The sequence below is a fragment of the Gorilla gorilla genome, chromosome X, assembly GCF_029281585.2.
Source record: "Gorilla gorilla gorilla isolate KB3781 chromosome X, NHGRI_mGorGor1-v2.1_pri, whole genome shotgun sequence".
NCBI lineage: Eukaryota > Metazoa > Chordata > Mammalia > Primates > Hominidae > Gorilla > Gorilla gorilla.
In genome coordinates, this window is record NC_073247.2 from 119,305,641 (window position 1) to 119,325,291 (window position 19,651).

The window sequence follows — 19,651 nt, forward strand, 5'->3', positions numbered from 1 at the left end:
TCTCTGCTCCTCCAGCCACCCCGAATAATGCTATCAATAACATCGCCACCTCTACATTTGTGTGATATGCTTAACCTTCCTAAGTGCTTCTGTAACCATGATCTCATTTCATTCTCCCAACAACACGGAGTGAACAGGCTCAGAGACAGGTTAATTATGATGTGGGCTGATCATACAGGCTGGGCTAGGACATTGAGTGCTGCTGACTGTAGGGTTGGGGCAGCTTGCAATGGAGACTCTGGATAGCCAGAGGGTCCAGGACCGTGAGTGGGAGCAGGTAGGGGGTGCTGCAATTGTGGGTCCTAGCATAGAGATGTGGCCCCAGCTGGGCCACCAATGTGCTTAGCCACTGTGGGTCTGTGCCTCTTCATCTTCTACCTAGAAGGCTGGGATGGAGGAGGAACAGTCACCTAGCATATTTGGCAGGACAGAGGAGATAATGGATGTGAAAGCATCTTTTCTCAAATGAAGTAATGAATGTAAAAATGAAAAGAACCACACGAATATAAAGTGTTGTTATCATTAGGCAGAAGAGAAAGGCTAGGCCTTTACCCAGGTCACTAAATAGAGAGGGCAAGCCTGGCACAAGGTGAGGGAATGCCTTTGGGGACTTTGGTAAGAAGGGGAGAGAATGAAGGCACTACATACTTTGGGGCAAACAACAGAAGCAAATAGCAGGCCTCAGAAACAAACCTCGTGGGGTGGCGGGGGGTGGGGGATAAGCATTGGCTGCTTCACAATTTTGTTCAGGGATGCCCTATTTGAAGGGACCAGAAGCCAAACATCTTTCAAAGTCAAATTGCCTGTTTCCCCCAGGAGGATAGTCATGTGACCCATGGACAGCTGAGCTCCTGTCATCCATCACTGCTTGCCTTCAGTGTCACTCCCAAGTCTCCAGGCACTTAGCAAATTTCAGAGGGACTGAGATGCAGACACTGAAAAAGGCAAACCCCAGGAGGGAAGGAACAACTTCCATTTGAATTGTAAAATGGCCTTCTGGTCTGTTAATGGAGGTGTTTCTCCCCTGTCCCAAGATACCTGGGAGTGGTGTGAGGAAAGGGCTGCTTGCAGAATTGAAGGCAGTTAAGGGCAGTTAGTCCAGCTCAGTTAGGGACAACCCAGGGATGAATGTGCTCCAGCCACACCTGGAGACATGCCTGCACCTGTGAACCACATAGCTGGGCCACCTGCAGGAAGATGGAATGCACCTATGGACAGAGTTTGGTTCTTGCCTCTCTCCCCAACTCTGCCCTTTCTTGGCCAGCGAGTACAATCCCCACTTCCTCCATGGAGTCTTCTCCAGCTTCTCCGCCCCATCTTCTGAACACCCAAGTTGGAACTTAGTTGTAGATCTCATCTACCAGTCTCAGTTAGCACTGTAATTGTCTTGTTCAGTATGCCCACTTGTCTTTTCTCCCCCAGCTAGACTGAAAGCTCTTTGAGGGCAGAGACCTGTCACTTCTCCTGTGTCCCCCAGAGTGCTGGACTGTCTGAGTAGGCACTTGATAAATACTTGTTGATTAATTAATATGAGTCAAAAGAGTAAAGCAAAGCACTTGTGTCACAAAACGCTGTTTGCTTATTGATTCCTCTGGCTCCAGGAGTGCCCATTTTCTTCAGAAGTGGTAGTACCTCAAGGTCCAATGGAAACTGAAATGTCCTCTGCTTCAAAAAAGGAAAAAGGGGCAAAGGGGAGGCTGCAGTGGCAGGGATCAAGGGGGAGCACTGAGCGTAGGACAGTATCCCAAGTGCTTCTGCAGCACACCTGTGTCTGTCTTCCTTGCCGGAGTTCCTTCTCCCCACGCCACAGTCTGCACAGCCTTCCCTGGCTGATGCCCATGTCGGAAATGAGCTGGTGCCATCCCAAGAAGTCCTTTTAGTGCCAACAAGTCCGGGTGGCAGGAAGCAAAGGGCTCATTTTCCAAATAGCCCTAGGGGTGAGGCAATACGGCAGCTGCAGGAAGATGTTCTCTGGCTCCCTTCAAGGACGAGCTCCTGCCTGCCACCAGGAGCCAAAATGAAAGAGGCGCCAGCCTGTGGCCACCCTCAGAGGGTCCCTGTCCGAGGAGTGTGCCTGTCCAGGACACTAATCAGCCACATTCCAGCTTCGGAGTGACTTTCTATTGAAAAGTGACCATTTATCTTAGTGGTGTGAGAGGGAAGGAGCAAGTTTCTGAATTTGCCTTCCGGAGACTTGACCTCATCCTAGCATCCCCTTCCACCTCCCGAAGGGGTGACAGACAGACTCCAAGCCAGTGTGAGGTGTAGCCAGAAAGATCTCATATGATAGAGACAACTTCAGAGTTCTTTGCTGGACTATGAATTTCTCTTTTAAACAATTTTTCTAAATCTTTTCCCCTTCCCCTATAAATAGTCCTAAAGCTTCTCTCTAATTACTGAAACTGTGTCCTGATAAATAACCTAAATGGTTTGAAGCATTTGCTACTGATGAATTTGATATTCTTAGCTAATAAAGAATTGCATTGCTCTCGGCTAGGCGCGGTGGCTCATGCCTGTAATCCCAGCACTTTGGGAGGCCGAGGCGGGTGGATCGCCTGAGGTCGGGAGTTCAAGACCAGCCTGGGCAACATGGTGAAACCATGTCACTACTAAAAATATAAAAATTAGCCAGGCATGGCAGCACGTGCCTGTAATCCCAGCTACTCTCCTGGAGCCTGAGGCAGGAGAATCGCTTGAACCTGGGAGGTGGAGGTTGCAGTGAGCCGAGATCATGCCACTGCACTCCAGCTGGGGTAACAGAGGGAGACTCCATCTCAAAAAAAAAGAATTGCATTGCTCTCAGAATGTCAAAACATCCTACTTCTTTTACAAACCTTATACTAGTTTCATTAATTAGCTACTGGCCCTCTGTATCTTGTTCCAAAGGGCTCTGCCTGGAACAATAATTTTAACAAATACACATACTGAGGCTAGAAAACTTAAACCCGTCTATCTAGAAGGCCTAAAATTCTGGGGCTGTAGTGGTGCCAGATGAGTGAGCTAAGGCTCTGGGTCACTTGGCCCTGGCCCTCTCTCCTCCATCTCCACCTGCCCTGCCCTTCTCCTTGACCATCCATTCCTCCTTTTACCTTCTTCCCTGGCCTTGGCACCAGTGCTATCACAGGCCTCAGTGTCTCTACACCCTTACCCTTCAGTGCTCTTCATTTGAATACTACACTCAGACCCCTTCTTGCCTGCAGTATGCCTCCCCTGGCCCTTGATGGAGAACATTTATGAAGCTCTTGTGGAATTCCTAAGCTTTAGTTACTTAAGTTGTGGGAATCGGGAGAACAATGTGTAATCTCTCCCCGGAGTTAGGGCAGTGATTTCTCTTCTCCCAGTTCCTCTGGGCTTTCAGGCCTGCTGGCAACCCCAGGATGCAGCTCCCCTTCTGGCCAACAGGAACTCTTTTCCAGGTGTCTCGTTAACTGAAAGAAGTTGGCATTATGGACAATTTTGGTCCCAGACATTAGCACATTTATTTATATATGCTACCTAAATCATTTATTTTTGTATACAACTTAAGATGTATACAAGTTTAAAACTGCATCAAGACGAGCCAGGCATGGTGGCTCACGCCTGTAATCCCAGCACTTTGGGAGGCTGAGGTGAGAGGATCACTTGAGGCCAGGAGTTCGAGACCAGCCTGGCCAACATGGCGAAACCCCACCTCTACTAAAAATACAAAAATTAGCAAGGTGTGGTGGCACATGCCTGTAGTCCCAGCTACTCGGGAGGCTGAGGCAGGAGAATCGCTTGACCCCGGGAGGCGGAGGTTGCGGTGAGCCAAGATCGTGTCACTGCACTCCAGCCTGGGTGACAGAGTGAGACTCTGTCTCAAAAAAAAATAAAAATTAAAAAAAAATTTTAAAATATTGCATCAGGGCTTCATGAAGATGCTCCATCTTCTGGAACAACTTCACATTTCTTCCGCCACTTACTTGCCTGTCTTGTGGTTTCTTCCTGCAAGGTTTTGGTTTCCTTTAGGGAGTTAATAGCTAAGTCAGTGGAGGATGACAGTTAACTTCTGCAGAATATTTGCATTGGGTTCCTTCTGGAGTTCCAATATCTGAGAGGAAGGGTCTGACTCTAATCTCAGGCTCATGACATCAGTTTCTTCTATTGGCTGTAGCCCTGAAGACAGTAGCTTCTACTTTCTAGATTTCTCTTTCTCCAATCTGAAATATGAGGCAGTCATCATCTCTGTTGGCTCCAGAGGATGTAGGAAGCTAAGCTGTAAACTCCTGGGTGCCAGGGCCAGAACCCTAACTGGCATCTCTCCCTGCTGGTTCTGAGGCTTAGTTCCCTGTGCATCTTGTTTTGCTCCCACCTTCCCTTTTCCCCAGTCATGTGATGCAGGAAGAGAGCGCAAATGATATGGAATGTGAGCAGCTGCCAGCAGAGATACTGCGACAAGTGACCGTTCACCGAGACCCTATATATGGCTTTGGCTTCGTGGCTGGCAGTGAGAGGCCTGTGGTGGTTCGATCTGTGAGGCCAGGTAGGTGTCCCTCAGAGTGTTCCCCTAGCCCTGACTCCTGTCTCCCAACACCCACATATCTTCCCAAAAAGCAGAGCTTCCAAGCATTCTAACTGTCTTGCTGAAGAATTCATGAAGAGTGGTTGAAGACTTGCCAACCAACAACTGTGTGAGGGAGCTGGCCTTTTAAGACTGATAGACACAACCATTGAGGCTGTTTGGGGCCCTAGAAAAAGGCTGCAGTTGATTGTTTAACAGTGTCTGGGTCTTAATAAAGCTTCCCTTTGCATACAACATTCATAAAAGAACCATAATGTCTTGCAAAAAAAAATGTACCTATTCTATTTAATTCAACAAGTATCTATAGATTGCCTACTCTAAGCCCAGCAATGTTATCGGGAAGTACAAGACACAGTTCCTGTTCTCAAGAACCTAACCATCAGGCTGTAGAGACATGTACATACTCATGAAATAGGTTAGCCATTGAAGACCAGAATCAAGATACAGACCACAGGTGGGATAGGAGAGGAGAGGATAATGGAATCTCTGAATGCTTGAGTGGCAGTAACAAACATCTACCACTGATTAAGCATCTACTATGTGCTTTACATCATATTGTTTAATTCTCACAGCCACCCTGCAAAGTAAATAAGTAATATCATTCCCATTTTGCAAACGAGGAAACTGAGGCATAATGAAAGAGAAATGGCTTGTCCAGTGTCACTTAGCTATAAAGCAACAGAGCCAGGGTTTGCACCTAGGCCTGTTTGATGCCATGCAGGAGAAGTAGGGCCTGAAAGGGACCATGTGGGATGGAACAAGCAAAGCCCCACCTAAGCTATGAAGCCCTGCTATCATGAATGAAATGGAAAAAGACTGAAGTACTGTTTTGTTTCGAATCTGCTAGGCATTGACAAAAAAGACAGACGGAATGGAGCTTTATTCCTGACTTGCTGGGCCTGAGGCCTTAGATGTTTACAACAGTTTCTCGCTCAGTCAAGAGGAGCAGCCAGAGTACAAACTGGTCTTGCAGAAATTTGATGAATTTTGCAATCCTCCAAGGGAAAGAAAAAGATTTTTGTAAGCTCTCTCTTCAACCAGAGGGCACAGAGGAAAAAAAAAACACACACACACACACAACAACAACAATTTAGTACAGGAGTCCGTGGCTGACCTAAGGCTCTGGAGTCAGCCATGCAGTTTGGCAAAAAGGTTTTGAATCTCTGATCAGAAATCAGAGGAAAGGCGGACCAGCTAACATTCAGTAATAGACCACCAGGAGCCCCTACTTTAACTTCAAATGAGACAGAATCTGCACAGCTGAAGGAAGCCCCCAGGCCTAGAGGGGTTCAGCTGCCAAAGGTATAACAATGAAGAAGGAGTTGGAGGGGTCAAGAGAAGAAAATCCCCAGGCACGAACCACAAAAAGCCATGGGGCTGGCATGCATAGCCCTATAAAAGCCCTATAAAAGGCTGATCTGTAGTGCTGCTTCTGGCCCAGGTGGCTCCTGAATGCACAGGACTTGTTTGGTTCTTTATTTGAGGCCGTAATAAAGACAAAAAAAGTATCCTACAGAGGAGCAATTATGGTTGATCAAGCCAACAAACCATTTGTGAAAGCAGTTAGTAGACTGATGTTACCAGTACCATCAAAGGGCCAAGGCCCATAAACATAAAGGAGGTTGAGTTCCATGAGGACCTCTTCTGTTAGACGGAAGAAAGGGAGGGGAGGGAAGGGAAGAAGAAGATAGATAGAGTGGCCTCCACCTAAGAGACTGACATTTTTGGCAGAAGTAGATAGAAGGAATGAAATGAGTTGAAGGAATTGTCCCTTGGATGGTATAATAACTACCATTTATCCAATTCTTAGCAATGTCAATCAGCTGTTTTAAGTGCTGTATATTTATCATCTCATTCATCCTCCCAACATTTCTATGATGCATATGTACTGTTGTTTTCCCATTTTATAGATGAGGTAAGAGAGACTCAGAGAGATTAAATGTCTTGCCCAAGGTCACACAACCAGTGAATTGCAGATTTGGAGTTAGAGTCCAAGTCTGTCTGGCTGTAAAGAGTGTTCTGTTAGCCACCACACTTTGCTCCTGAAGCCAGTGCACTGTCAGGAGACTTGGCCTAGTGTGTTTAGGGCAATTGCTCCTCGAGCAATGAATCCTGCTGCCTGTGCTGGCACAGCCATCCTCAGCACATAGGCTCTACACTCCAGAGCCACTGAGCTGTGCTCAAGTGGTGTATTTGTTGTGTATGTTCATGTTTTTGGAATTTGGGCAGCCCCCTTCTTTGGAGAGAGAGGGAGAAGTTGGGGTCTGGCCCTTCAAAGTGGACACAAACTAGAGTCAAGGCTGGTTTGATACTGGGTCATGTCAGTGAACATTTCTTTCAAATTTGAGTCAGGCTGGTTCTGACTTCTCATTCTCTCCAAGTCTCTGAGAAGCTTTTCTCCAAGAAGATCTTTGCTAAACATCAGAAGCAGCATAGCCTTGTGGTATCCCTCTACCCTCACCCTTTGCCCCAACAAAGAAGGTACAGCCCTCAGATAGGTCTGCTTTCTTAACCTTGCAGTAGAAATGGGAAGGAGAGCCAGGCACAGTAGCTCACGTCTGTAATCCCAGCATTTTGGGAGGCTGAGGTGGGTGAATCACCTGAGGTCAAGAGTTCAAGACCACTCTGGGCAACATGATGATGTTCCTTCTCTACTAAAAATACAAAAATTAACTGGGCATGGTGGAGTGTACCTGTCATCCCAGCTACTCAGGAGGCTGAGTTGGGAGAATCTGTTGAACCTGGGAGGCGCAAGTTACAGTGAGCCGAGATCACGCCACTGCACTCCAGCCTGGGTGACAGAGTAAGACTCCATCTCAAAAAAATAAAAAAAGAAAAGAAAAGAAATGGGAGGGAGAGAAAACAAATATCCAACTGCCCAAAAGTATGTGCTTTGTTCCCCTCATTTATCGGACAGTGGCATTTCTCAGTGTAGAAAAAAAAAATAACCCTTTAGGTCTTTTTCCTCTGTCTTCAGACAAGTGAATGCCTAAGTCCTTCCAGACTAGTAAGTATGAATAATATTCAAGTAAGAAGATCCTTCCTCGTCCTCCTTTCGCCTGACCACCTCCAGTAGTCTGGAAGTCATTCCTTGTACCTAAGCAAGTCCCGCCTATGAAATGGAAGTCTGTGTGCCTCATTAAGAAGCAAGCCAGTAAAATGTTTATTGACCTTATCTGAGTTTGGTACCTTTTGCTACCAAACCATACCCAGCTAGTGTTTTCATCCCACTTATCTTTCTGGGGCTCCCAAAAGCCCACCTGGTTCTAGAGTACCTCCCTTGCCTTCAAAGGCAGACTTAGCATTCTGTGTTTGGAACAGCACCCTCTAACTAGCTCTGGAGGGCTTTGGAATGCTCGCTTCTGAAGTCCAGAGAATGTCTTTCTTGGCATGGAACTAAAGGAGGTCCACTCCATTCTCTGTCTTCATTCCTCTGCCCTCTATCTGCTTATAGGCAGCAGCAGCAGCAGCAGCAACAGCAGCAGAGAGCTCGAATAGCACCCTCTACACCACCACAGCTCAGCCTGCACCATCTCCAGGCCTCAGCACCCGCTTCAGCTCCCACAGGCACAGGGGACTTGCCCAGACCTGGACTTTCCCAGCAGTAACCCTAAGCCCTCACACCTCTCTCCTCTCCTTTGCAGGAGGCCCCTCTGAGAACAAGCTCCTGGCTGGTGACCAGATTGTGGCTATTAATGAGGAAGACGTGAGTGAAGCCCCGAGGGAGAGGCTCATAGAACTTATCAGGTAACAGGGGCCTCTTGGCAGGAGCTGATCAGTATCCCCACCCCTGACTCACCAGTGACATGGGGCCACCACTATCCCCCCCTCGCTCTGAGAGCAGAATCCTTCCAGGCAGAGAAGCCCTATAGAGGGCTCCTGGCTAACCCAGAACTTCAGGGGCCAGCTATTCAGGGTCAGCAGGAGCCTTCATACACACTGGCTTAGCATCTCCAATGATGTGAACAGACGCAAAGAACTCCCTGCTGGAGTCTCACCCCTACCTCCTTCCACCCAAACAATCTCTTCACCCCAGCCCCTTTGTTTTTTTCCAGTGGGACAGACCAAGTGACAGATGAGAATCAAGCCATTAAAAGAACATCCTAGATATGCACAGTGCAAGCAAGACATTGACCAACTCCCCAACTCCAGAAAAAACTCAGAATCCCTGGCCAATGGGTTGAGGAAGAGAACCTCCCAATGTGGATACTGTCCACAGTGTTTGTGTCCCCTAAATGCCCTCCGCAGATGGGAGCAGATGACAAAAGGAACATTCTGGGATTACCACTGTTTGTACATGGAGAGTAATCACATTGTCTTTACCTATCCCTTACCCCTGTGCACATTACACACACACACACACACACACACACACACCATACACACTCTCCTACCCCACATTCACACCACATACACACACCCTGGCATAGATTTGTTGAAAAGGAATTAGAGAATAAGAGGTAAAGGCTCCAAATTGCATGGGCTAACCTCAGTTTGGGGGAGCTTGGCTATCTCACTCCAAATGGAACCATGTACATGCTCGCTCTTTCTCTTGCTCTCCTTTTCTCTCTCCCTCTCTCTTTCTCTCTCTCTCTCTCCTCCTCTCTCTCACCCCCTTGCTTAGTCTGACTTCATCTCTGCCACCATCTCCTTCAAGTCCTCCTGGTTCAGAGTGTTTTCATCCCACTAATCTTTCCAGGCTCCCAAAAGCCCACCTCGTCCCAGAGCTCTTCCCTTGCCTTCAAAGGCAGACATAGCATTCTGTGTATGGAACAGCACCCTCTAACTAGCTCTGGAGGGCTTTGGAATGTTCCCTCCTGAAGTCCAGAGCATGTCTTCCTTGGCATGCTCCTTCCAGCTCAGTACCATGAAATGTGTCTGATCCCTAATGACCTTTTCTTTGACTCTTCTCCAAGTTAAGTTGTCTATTGCATTTCCCTACCCTCTACCCTCCACCCTCTGCTACCACACCAATATGAGGTGAGTTCTTTCTATCCTATTAGGGCATGTTGGGTTTTTTTTCAGCCTGGTCCCTCAGAAGTCACTGCTTTGTTTTTAGTAGATTTCTTTGCACTCTAGAACAAGGTATGCTGATTTCGTGAGGGGTTCCAGAGCTCCTTCAGGGTTAAAGCAGAGCACACTCTTGATAACCTTGGGAGCCAGTGGATTATTCATTCATTCATTCAGTCAGTCAGTCAGTCAATCAACCAGTATTTATTATTGTCCTCGATGCACCAGGCACTGTTCCACACACCGAAGATACAGCAGTGAATAAGACAGACAAAGATCCCTGGCTCACTGGAGTTTACATTTTAGTGAAAGGAGACACATCATAAGCAGAAAAGATTATAAGTAGTTCTACAACATATTAGAAGCTGATAAATGTTATTAAGAATAGAAAGTAGATCTAGGTAAAGAGGATCAGGAGTGCTGGGCACAGGGGTGCAAAATGTAACTAAACAGTAGGGTCAATGTTGGCCTCATTGAAAAGGTGACATTTGAAGAAAGACTTGAAGGAGGAGAAGGTGTTGGACAGAGAACAGCCAGTGCAAAGGCCCTAAGGCCAGGACTGTGTTTGGCACGATTGTGGAACAGGGGAGAAGCCAGTAGGACTGGAGTTGGTAAGGAAAGAGGAGAGTTGTAGAAAATAAGTCCAGATAATGGAGAACCTTTGAAGCCACTATAGGGACTGTGGCTTTGTTATAAATGAAATGGGGAGACATGGCAAGGCGCTGGAGGAGACGAGTCACATAATCCAACTTATGTTATGCCCCTTCCCTGTTCAAGATAAAGGATTTTCTTTAGTATTTTTCCTGGAGAATAACTCTTTACTTCTGGTAACTTCCCAAACCCTGGGGCTGATTAATCCCTGTAATTTGCCTCACCAAATGTGGGAGATGTTCAAAGTTCTTGAGCTGCAGGCCTTGGCATTTCTTGAATATCCAGAATCAAGGGCAGCTTGACTCTACTTCTTAAATGACTTTGTTCACATAAACATTTGAAAAGGGCCAACAAGGAGAGGGGAAGCTCCTTCAGGGCAAACTATTTCCATTTCTTTTAGTTCTTTTAAAAGATTATGTATTCCTGGGAGAGAATTTTCATACTTCACAGCCTGTTTGATCATTGGCATAATTCTTGCCGGAAGAGTTTCATATTCTTCATTCTTTTGAATATTTGCTATCTGGAGAGTTTTGGCTTCCATCTGTTGCTCCCTGGCTCTCTTTTTTGGTCCCTCAATTAAAACAAATCTGCTGAGTATGAGTCATGGTGACCAAATGACCTCCTTTGGGTTTTTCCTTTGAATTTCTCTTCTCACTTAAATACCAAATTACCAATAATCATTTTACGTGGTTCCCAGGACTCTCTGATTTTGAGTTCCATAATGCAGGCTTTTAGTTTTCCTTGAGAATTTTGTAGTCTACAGATAAAATTGCTACTAAGGTTTGGAGATTTCTACAGAGAGTATGTGAGAAGGAATATGAAAAGAAGACCTAAAAAATGACAACCCCAGAGGTAATGATTATACCATCTTCGGATGCCTGTGTGAATTAATATGGATGGTTTGTGTCAGCCTCCACAAATGATGGGAGGTGAAGTGTCCATGCAGACACTCAGATTGCCCTCTGTCCTAATCCATATACCTGAATGCAGCCAGGGGAAGATTCTGGTGTTGCTTCTTGTACTAGATGAATACCTAGTGCATGATACACTACTCTCCTATTCCCTCTTTTCTCTGTAGGAGCGCTAAGGAATTCATCGTTCTTACAGTTCTGCACACTCATCAGGTGAGTGAGCCTCTTTGCCATCTGCCCTTCCTCCTGACTGAGAAGAGATGACATTTCCATATTGGAAAGCAACAGTGATGGGGTTGGGGGTTCAGAGACTACAACCAACATATGAGCCAAGGATTTAGGAGTGAACTTAAAGAATACCTTCTGAACAGCATGTCTCTGCTCATGTCCAAAGCTGAGGATTTTGAAGGGCTGTGCTGTGCTGTGTTCTGCCCTGTGCCTTCTTCTTTACCCATTTAAGCTGCCCACTGCCTCAATTCCAAATACAGTTTCCACTTCTTTTTGGCTGTACTCCATTAAAATGTATCTGTCCAATGTGAACTCTCATAAAGTCCTGGACGATGATAGGTGCCAATCTTATTCATTCATATAAGTTACCTACAATGTATGAGACACAGCACCATATGTGAGAGAATTTAATATAAAGTTGCTGGGGGATACCCTTGGACAAACAGATTCATCTTTGTCCTGGTACAGTCACTTAACTGACTGTGTGACCTTGAATGAGTCAGTTCCCCATTCTGGACCTGTTTCATCATCTGTACATTGAGAGATTTAAAGTATAACAGTGTTACCTAAACATGCCTGATCATAATAGTTGCCAGGACTACTTATTAAAAGTAAAAATTTCCAGTCCCCTCTCCTCAACAGTTGGATTTAGAAAGTTCAGTGTCCATTATTAGTTGTACCCTTATAGCAATCTTAACTTAAATGCACAAACCCAGGTGCACAACTTCCATGTGCAAAATTCAGAGCCCTCACTCTACCTCCAGCCTACCTGTCCGCTTATTAATGTCCCCAACAGTCCTCTGCACCCCAGCATGGATGCCGTACCCTCAATGTATAGCCACAGGAGAGATCACATCTGTTGGGGGTGAGGGACATAAAATCAGGGAAGGCTTCAAGGAGGAGGCTGCACCTGAGCTGGACCTTGAGGGATGGGGCAAGATTTTCCATAGAGAGATGACACAGCGAGGGATGGAACACAGGTGCACAGCATGGGCTCACCAGGCAAGAGCAAGATTCAAATCAATCTTGGTTCAAACTAACTGCCTCTCCCCATGGCCCCCAGCTCCCAGACCTCTTCTGCATCAGTGTGAACTTCACTCACACACTCATACACTCACACACATATACAAACACACTGACACACACACACAATACACTCACACATTCATTCACAACCTCATGCATAATAGACTCACACATATCCTCACACGTACACTCACACACATACACTCACCCACTCATACCCATACATATACACACACTACTCACATATACACGCACTCATGTGCTCTCTCACATACGTACACACAATGCTCCCAGGCAGATAGGCCTTTCTCAGTTCCAGTTCTCTTGTCTCTGGGCAGGCAAGCCCTACCACTCCATTGTTGTTACCAATAGTCCCCTCCCCACCACTTTGCTGCATGTGTGCAGTTGCCTAGTGGGCAGTAGGCAGTCAGTCCCAACCTCCCAATCTCCTGTCTTGAAAATGACCACCAGTTCTCCCACTAAAACATGCTTGATGTGTGGTTAGAATTTACTACTGCGATCAGAGACCCAATGTGGTTTTACTTTGTTAGTCAGTTCTTCTCAAATCTCACCTTGCAGAAGCCTTCCTTGAGTACCCTTTCTAAAATAGCATCTACCTTCACTATCTTCTGATACGGCTTACTTTTTCATCAGAGCTGAAATATTATATTTTTTAACTTTTCTTTTGAAATAATTGTAGATCACAAGAAGTTGCAACGATAGTACAGAGATATACCATGTACTGTTACCCTGTTTCTCCCAGTGGTTATATCTTACATAACTATGTGCAATAGGCTGGGTGCAGTGGCTCACACCTGTAATCCCAACACTTTGGGAGGCCGAGGCAGGTTGATCACTTGAGGCCAGGAGTTCGAGACCAGCCTGGCCAACATGGTGAAATCCTGTCCCTACACAAAATACAAAAAAAATTAGGCAGGGATGGTGGAACGCACCTGTAGTCCCAGCTACAAAGGAGGCTAAGGCACGAGAATCATTTGAACCTGGGAGGCAGAGGTTGCAGTGAGCTGAGATTGCACCACTGCACTCCAGCCTGGGTGACAGAGCGAGACTCCATCTCAAAAAAAAAAAAAAAAAAAAAAGGCAAAACAGAACAAAAACTATGTGCAATAGCAAAACCAGGAAATCTACAATGATACAACATATGTATATGATTCAATATGAATTTATCACATGTGGGTTATGTCTCCACCAACACAGTAAAGATAACCCATTTACCATAATATTGTTATTATACATTGCATGCCTGTGTCAAAGTATCTTATGTGCCCTAGACATATATATACCTACTATGTACTCACAAAAATTTAAAACTTAAAAAAGTCACTGGACAAGTCTGTCACCCAAAGGATTCCTCTTGTTGTCCTTTTATAACCACATTCACTTCACCGCCCCCAATCCCTGTCAACCACTTTACATTTCCCTAATTTTATTTCAAAAATATTATATAAATGGAAGCAAGGCACTGTGGCTCCTGTCTGGAATTCCAGCTACTTAGGAGGCTGAGATGGGAGGATCACTTGAGGTCAGGAATTTGAGATCAGCCTGAACAACATAGAATGAGACCTCGTCTCTAAAAATTTTCTTTTTAATTTAGCTAGGTGTGGTAGTGCACACCTGTAGTCCCAGCTACTTGAGAGGCTGAGGCGGGAGGATTGCTTGAGCCCAGGTGTTGGAGACTGCTTTGAGCTATGATAGCACCACTGTACTCCAGCCTGGGCAATAGAGCGAGACCACTTCTCTTAAAAACAAGCAAAAATAATATATAAATATAATTATATAATATGTAACCTTTGGGGATTGACTTTCTTCACTTAGCAAAATGTCCTCAAGATTCATCCAACTTGTTGCATGTATCAATATTTTGTTCCGTTTTATTGCTGAGTAGTACCCATGGTATTCCATGGTGTGGATGTACCAGTTTGTTTAATCATGTACCCATTGAAGGGCATTGGGTTATTTCCAGTTTTGAACTACTACAAATAAAGCTGCTATAATATTTGTGTACAGGATTTTTGTGGGCATAAGTTTTCATTTCTCTGAGATAAATGCCCAAGAGTACGATTGCTGGATCAAATAGTAAGTGTATATTTAGCCTATTAAAAAACTGCCAGACTGTTTTTCAAAGTGGCTGTGCCATTTTACATTCCCATGAGATATTATATTTACATGTTTATTGTCTCTGTCCCTCATTAGAATGTCAGCTCCATGAGGGTAGAGACTGTGTTTTGTTACTGCTGTATCCCCAGCACCTGGCACAGAGTAGGTGCTAATAAATATTGGTTGAAGGAATGAAGGAAACCCAGTTTCTAGCCAACAAAGCAACCTAAACAAAACTCAAGTGTCCAAACTTAGGTGCAGAATAAAGGGCATAACACTCACCCCAATCTCTATCTCGACTTTCCCATCCCAGTGCCTCCAACATTTTCTTACCCCCTGTTCTGCTCACTCTGCAGGTCCCAACCCATGGCCCCTTTGCTGCGGCCAGGCTGATTTCCTTCTCCTTCTTAGGTACATTTCCTTCTTAGGTCTTACTGCCCCGTGGACTTTTGTCCTTGTGCTATTCCACATCTCTTCTAATACATGTCTTTTTCTTTTAAGACCTTGTTCGATACTCATGTTCTCCAAACAGCTTTGCCTGACTAATCTCAATGAGCATTTCCCTAATTTGTTCATTCACTCATCAAGCATTTATTAAATACCTACTATTCTGGACACTCTTCTAGGCTGGGAATATAGCAGTGCACAAGACAAACATGGTCCCTGCCCTCACAGAGCTTACATTCTAGTTCTCAGTCTTGTGCTCTCTAAATCCTTGGAGCATAGAAGTGGACGAGTACACACACACGGGGCTAATTGTCAAAACATTTAATGACCTGTACAGTAGGAGCCAATCCGGTCAAAATATAAGCCAGTAATAGCACCGGAGCAGAATCTTGAAGGCCTCCTAGTTGTGCCAGATGTTAACCCTGTAGTTGATCTACGTTTGTAAGGAGGTCCAGGGGGAGAGGTCAGGTGGCATCCAGGAAGCGTAGGGCAGTGCCTATTTACCAATCAGTGTGAAAGAATCTCTCTGTATTTTACAACTGGTATGGCCATCCCAGTGCATCCCAATTGAGTGTCAGCCTTACCTACATGTGCAGTCGATCCTCATTATTTGCATATTCCCTATTTGCAAATTTGCCTACTCCCAAAAATTTATTTATAACCCCCAAAATCAATACTCACGGCACTTTCCTGGTCATTTGCAGACATGTGCAGAGTGTGAAAATTTTGATTTACCCCATGCACACGTTCCCAGCCGAGGTCGGACAAGGTGATGCTCTGCCTTCTTGTGTCAGTTCTCATACAGAGGTAATCAGAGGATGAAGACGATAGGGGGCAGTGCAGTGTAGTGCAAGAAACAAACTGCAGTTCTGGGGCCAGTTGGACGGGGTTTGAATCTTGACTCTGGCACCTGTCAGTGGAGTGGCCTCAGGCAAGTCACTTAACACTTTTGAACTTCATTTTCTCTTTGTAAAATAAAGAACATAGAAGTTACTAGGATGAGTTGTTTTTAAATTTTAACACCATAATTTATGTGAAATATTGGAGCAACAGTTCAGTATTCACTAATTCAGTGTTCATGGAAATGTCATAGAACGTAACCACCTTAACAAGTCTCCATTGACAGATCTTCTCTCTTTAGCTATACTGAAAGCTTCTTGAAGACCCCCAATATGTGTTTAATGTTATACCCCCTACATCACAGAAAATAATACTGTGTTCACAGCAGGCACTTGGCATCTCATGGGTGCAAGGAGACTGCTACCTATTACAGAACTCTTGTCATGTTAAAGTTTGATTACCACTACTTCCAGAAGACAACCTCCTAATAGGTCCAGGATGTGGCCTAGGAATCTATATTTGTAAAAAAAAAAAAAAAAAAAAAAAAAAACAAAACCACTGGACCAGACAATCTGCAAGTCTCCTTCTATTAATAGCTCCTGCATTATGTGGCTGATAATGGCCTAATACCTACTCCTACATACTGTGGCTGGTAATTTTTTTTATATATATATAGAGTCTCACTCTATCATCCAGGCTGGAGTGCAGTGGTGCCATCTCAGCTCACTGCAACCTCTACCTCCTGGGTTCAAGTGATTCTCCTGCCTCAGCCCCCCGAGTAGCTGGAATTACAGGCATGTGCCACTACACCGGCTAATTTTTGCATTTTTAGTAGAGACGATGTTTCGCCATGTTGGCCAGGCTGGTCTCGAACCCCTGACCTCAAGTAATCTGCCCGCCTTGGCCTCCCAAAGTACTGGGATTACAGGCGTGAGCCACCACACCTGGCCTGGTAATGGTTCTTGACCCTGTTTATCCATTATAACCATCTGAGAAGCTCTGAAAACTATTACTAGTCACTTCTGATTCATTCGAGCAGCAGAGACAGAAAAAAAAAAAAAGAAAACATGAAAATATTGATACTTGGGCTCTTGCCCTGACTCATTGAATTAGAAGCTCTGGAGATGAGGCCCTGGTATTGGTCTTTTGAAAAGGCTCACCAAATGATTCCGATATGGAGTCTCTCTCAGATGACATTTTCCTTGTAAGAGTGACTCATAGCATGGCAGACAATTGGGGAGAGGGGTCACAGGAGTTCTTTCCCAGGGCCCCTCAAACCGTACTGCATAGATAGCCACTTAATAAGCTTCTGTGTATTTAAGGGTGTTCCTTAATCTTTGAATTACCAACTAGTCCTCATGACTGACTGGTTATTTATTAATCTTGAAATCTTTAGACCTTGGCACACAGTAGGCACTCAGTAAATATTTTTAAACGGATAAAGTACCGGATTATGACCAAGAATGACCCTGATAAAGCAAGTACAGACAATCTGTTTCAAATGAAACCCAGTTTTCTGGTTCTGAAAACAGCCTGTACTTAAAGAACTGGAATCCCTTCTGCTTGGAGCCACCTGCCCAGAAAAAGAAAGCCAAAATAATGGGAACCACCTCAGAGAAACTGGTTTTCTACAGAGCTTCCTGACGTATAGTGTTTGTCAGATGGTAGATACTCCAACCATATATGCTGAATTAATGAACTAATTCATTACTAATTTTAGCAATCAACTAATATATTTTATGCCATGTCTACTATGTGCTTGGTGCTAGGGGGAGACATATTAACATAAAATGGCATCTCTGCTTATACAGCCTGGTTGGGGATGTGAGCGATGGCAGTGTGGATTAACAGGAGTACTATAGGAAATCCAAGAAGGGCAATTGAGGAGTTGGGGAAGGATTGAGGATAAAGGTAGAGTTTGAACTAAGCTGTAAAGTGATGGCATTTAGCTAGTCAAAGGGACACTCTAGACCCTGAAGGATGGGGACAGGGAGGAAACAGCGTGAGGTGGGTCCAGGAGTGATAACAAGCCCAGTGTGTGCAGGGAGCTGTGGATAGAACTACCAAGTGCAGCAAAAGGTGATCTTGGAGAGAGGTGGTTAGAGAGTCAGGTGTAGTTTGTGGCGGGCTTTGGAAGTCAGGCAGAGGATATGTTCATGTCCAGGCAGTCTTGAGTGTGGGAAGGAAGGCCCCCTGGTTCCCCTAGTAGTGATCTGGTGAAACCAGGATGGTCCTCCATTGTCCTAGGCTCCCACAGTGGTTGCTATAGGAATTGGTTATAAGTAGGCTCAGGTGTCAAAGGCAGTGTAGCCAGAAGGGCGAATCAGTCAAAGCTTCAAGAACCTGAGTTTCATTTTTTTTTCAGTTACCAAAGCGGGGCCCTATCTTGTTCTAAAATATTTGGCCCTATATCTGACTTTGGTCAAGATTTGAGTAATCACAACCCTGACATCTGTACTAATACAGACAACAAATTTAAAAAATCGTCAAAAAATAACCAGCTGCTGAATTCTGCACTAAGGGAAAGGCAGACTCTCTTCTATTCCTTATTCCACCAAGCTGCTGGCTTCATATTTGCTTCAAGCAGCTTGCAGCGGCCCCAGAGGTACTTAGCAATTCTAGTCCCGTGTTTCAAGCCAAAATTCATTTTAGCCAGAAAGGGTGCCTGTTGCAAAGTGAGATTCCCAGCTGCTTGGAGAAAAAAATAGGGTCAGTGAAGAGCTCAAACATTCCAGCCTTAAGGTGCTCAATTAATCTATGTTTAATGGATTGGGATATCTTCAACAATGTCAATTTCTGGGCCCCACTCTTCCAGAGATTCTAACTTTTAAAATCTGGTGTGAGCCTAGGCATCTGTGCTTTAACAAGCACTCCTCAGTGATTCTTATCATCAGGCACGTTTTAAAAACAGCTGGTTAGTGCATGGTTATGAATTAGTGCAGAGGTTGGCAAACTGTTTCTCTGAAGGGCCATATAGTAAGTATTTTAGGCTTTGCAGGCCATATGTGGTAGCACAAAAGCAGCCATAGGCAATACATAAATGAAGATCACGGCTGTGTTCCAGTAAAGCTTTATTTACAAAAACAGGTGGTGAGCAAGATTTGGCCTATGTAGCCCTGTAATTTGCTGGCCCCTGAAGTGTATTATGCCTTCCTGCTACCGCATTCACATTTTGACCTGGGCCTTCCCAATTCTCAACATTGTAATTCAAAGGAGTGCCCGTAATATTACGAACTTCAAGCCCCACAGCTGAGCTTTGAAGATGCTTTGGGACACGGAGGCCTCTGAGAGGCTCCTCATATCACACTGCAAAGCAGGCCTCACCTGTGTCTGAGCATAAGGCTAGATGTGACTCCATGACATCTAGCAGAGACCAGCTGGCAATGAATGAGTCACCAGCATCAAGGCTGAAGACTGAGAATAGGATGGAATCTTAGAGACCAACAGGACAAGGGTCCATGAGGAATGAAGTATAAACAAGCTGAAAATAACTCTGAAACAGACACCTGGAAATGATTATAATCCCTGAAAATATTGGCAATTTCATTTCCTCCTTTGTGGTTTGTGCCTATAATTAACTGAATCTTTGGTTTTCAGTGGTACACAGAAACTCTCTAGGACAGGATCTAATCTTGCATCTTTGGTAGGGATAGCAAGGATGCCATCCTCTTCACTGTGGTGAATACATAAAAGGATACCAGTTGGGGTTCTTCATTTGTTTGAGTCCATTACATAACACCAAGGTAGAACCAGAACAGTGGATGAAAGATCAGGAAAGGACTCCCAGCTTTAGCCTGCTGTGGGGGAACAACCACTAAGCAAAGGCTCAGGAAACCTGGGTTCTGGTTTCGGCTCTGCTACTCAATTATTTCAATACTTT

General features: G+C 45.0%; 1 protein-coding gene across 1 annotated transcript in view; it reads left to right on the top strand.

Annotated features, from left to right (window-relative positions):
- Positions 1-4,346: 4,346 nt before the first annotated feature.
- Positions 4,347-19,651, top strand: part of FRMPD3 (FERM and PDZ domain containing 3) — a 78,692-nt gene continuing 63,387 nt past the window's right edge. Inside the window, exons 1-3 of the mRNA XM_019018959.3 lie at positions 4,347-4,501; positions 8,185-8,287; positions 11,280-11,325. Coding sequence (XP_018874504.2) covers positions 4,354-4,501; positions 8,185-8,287; positions 11,280-11,325 — 297 coding nt within the window. The 5' untranslated portion in view covers positions 4,347-4,353. The remainder of the gene's footprint in view (positions 4,502-8,184; positions 8,288-11,279; positions 11,326-19,651) is intronic.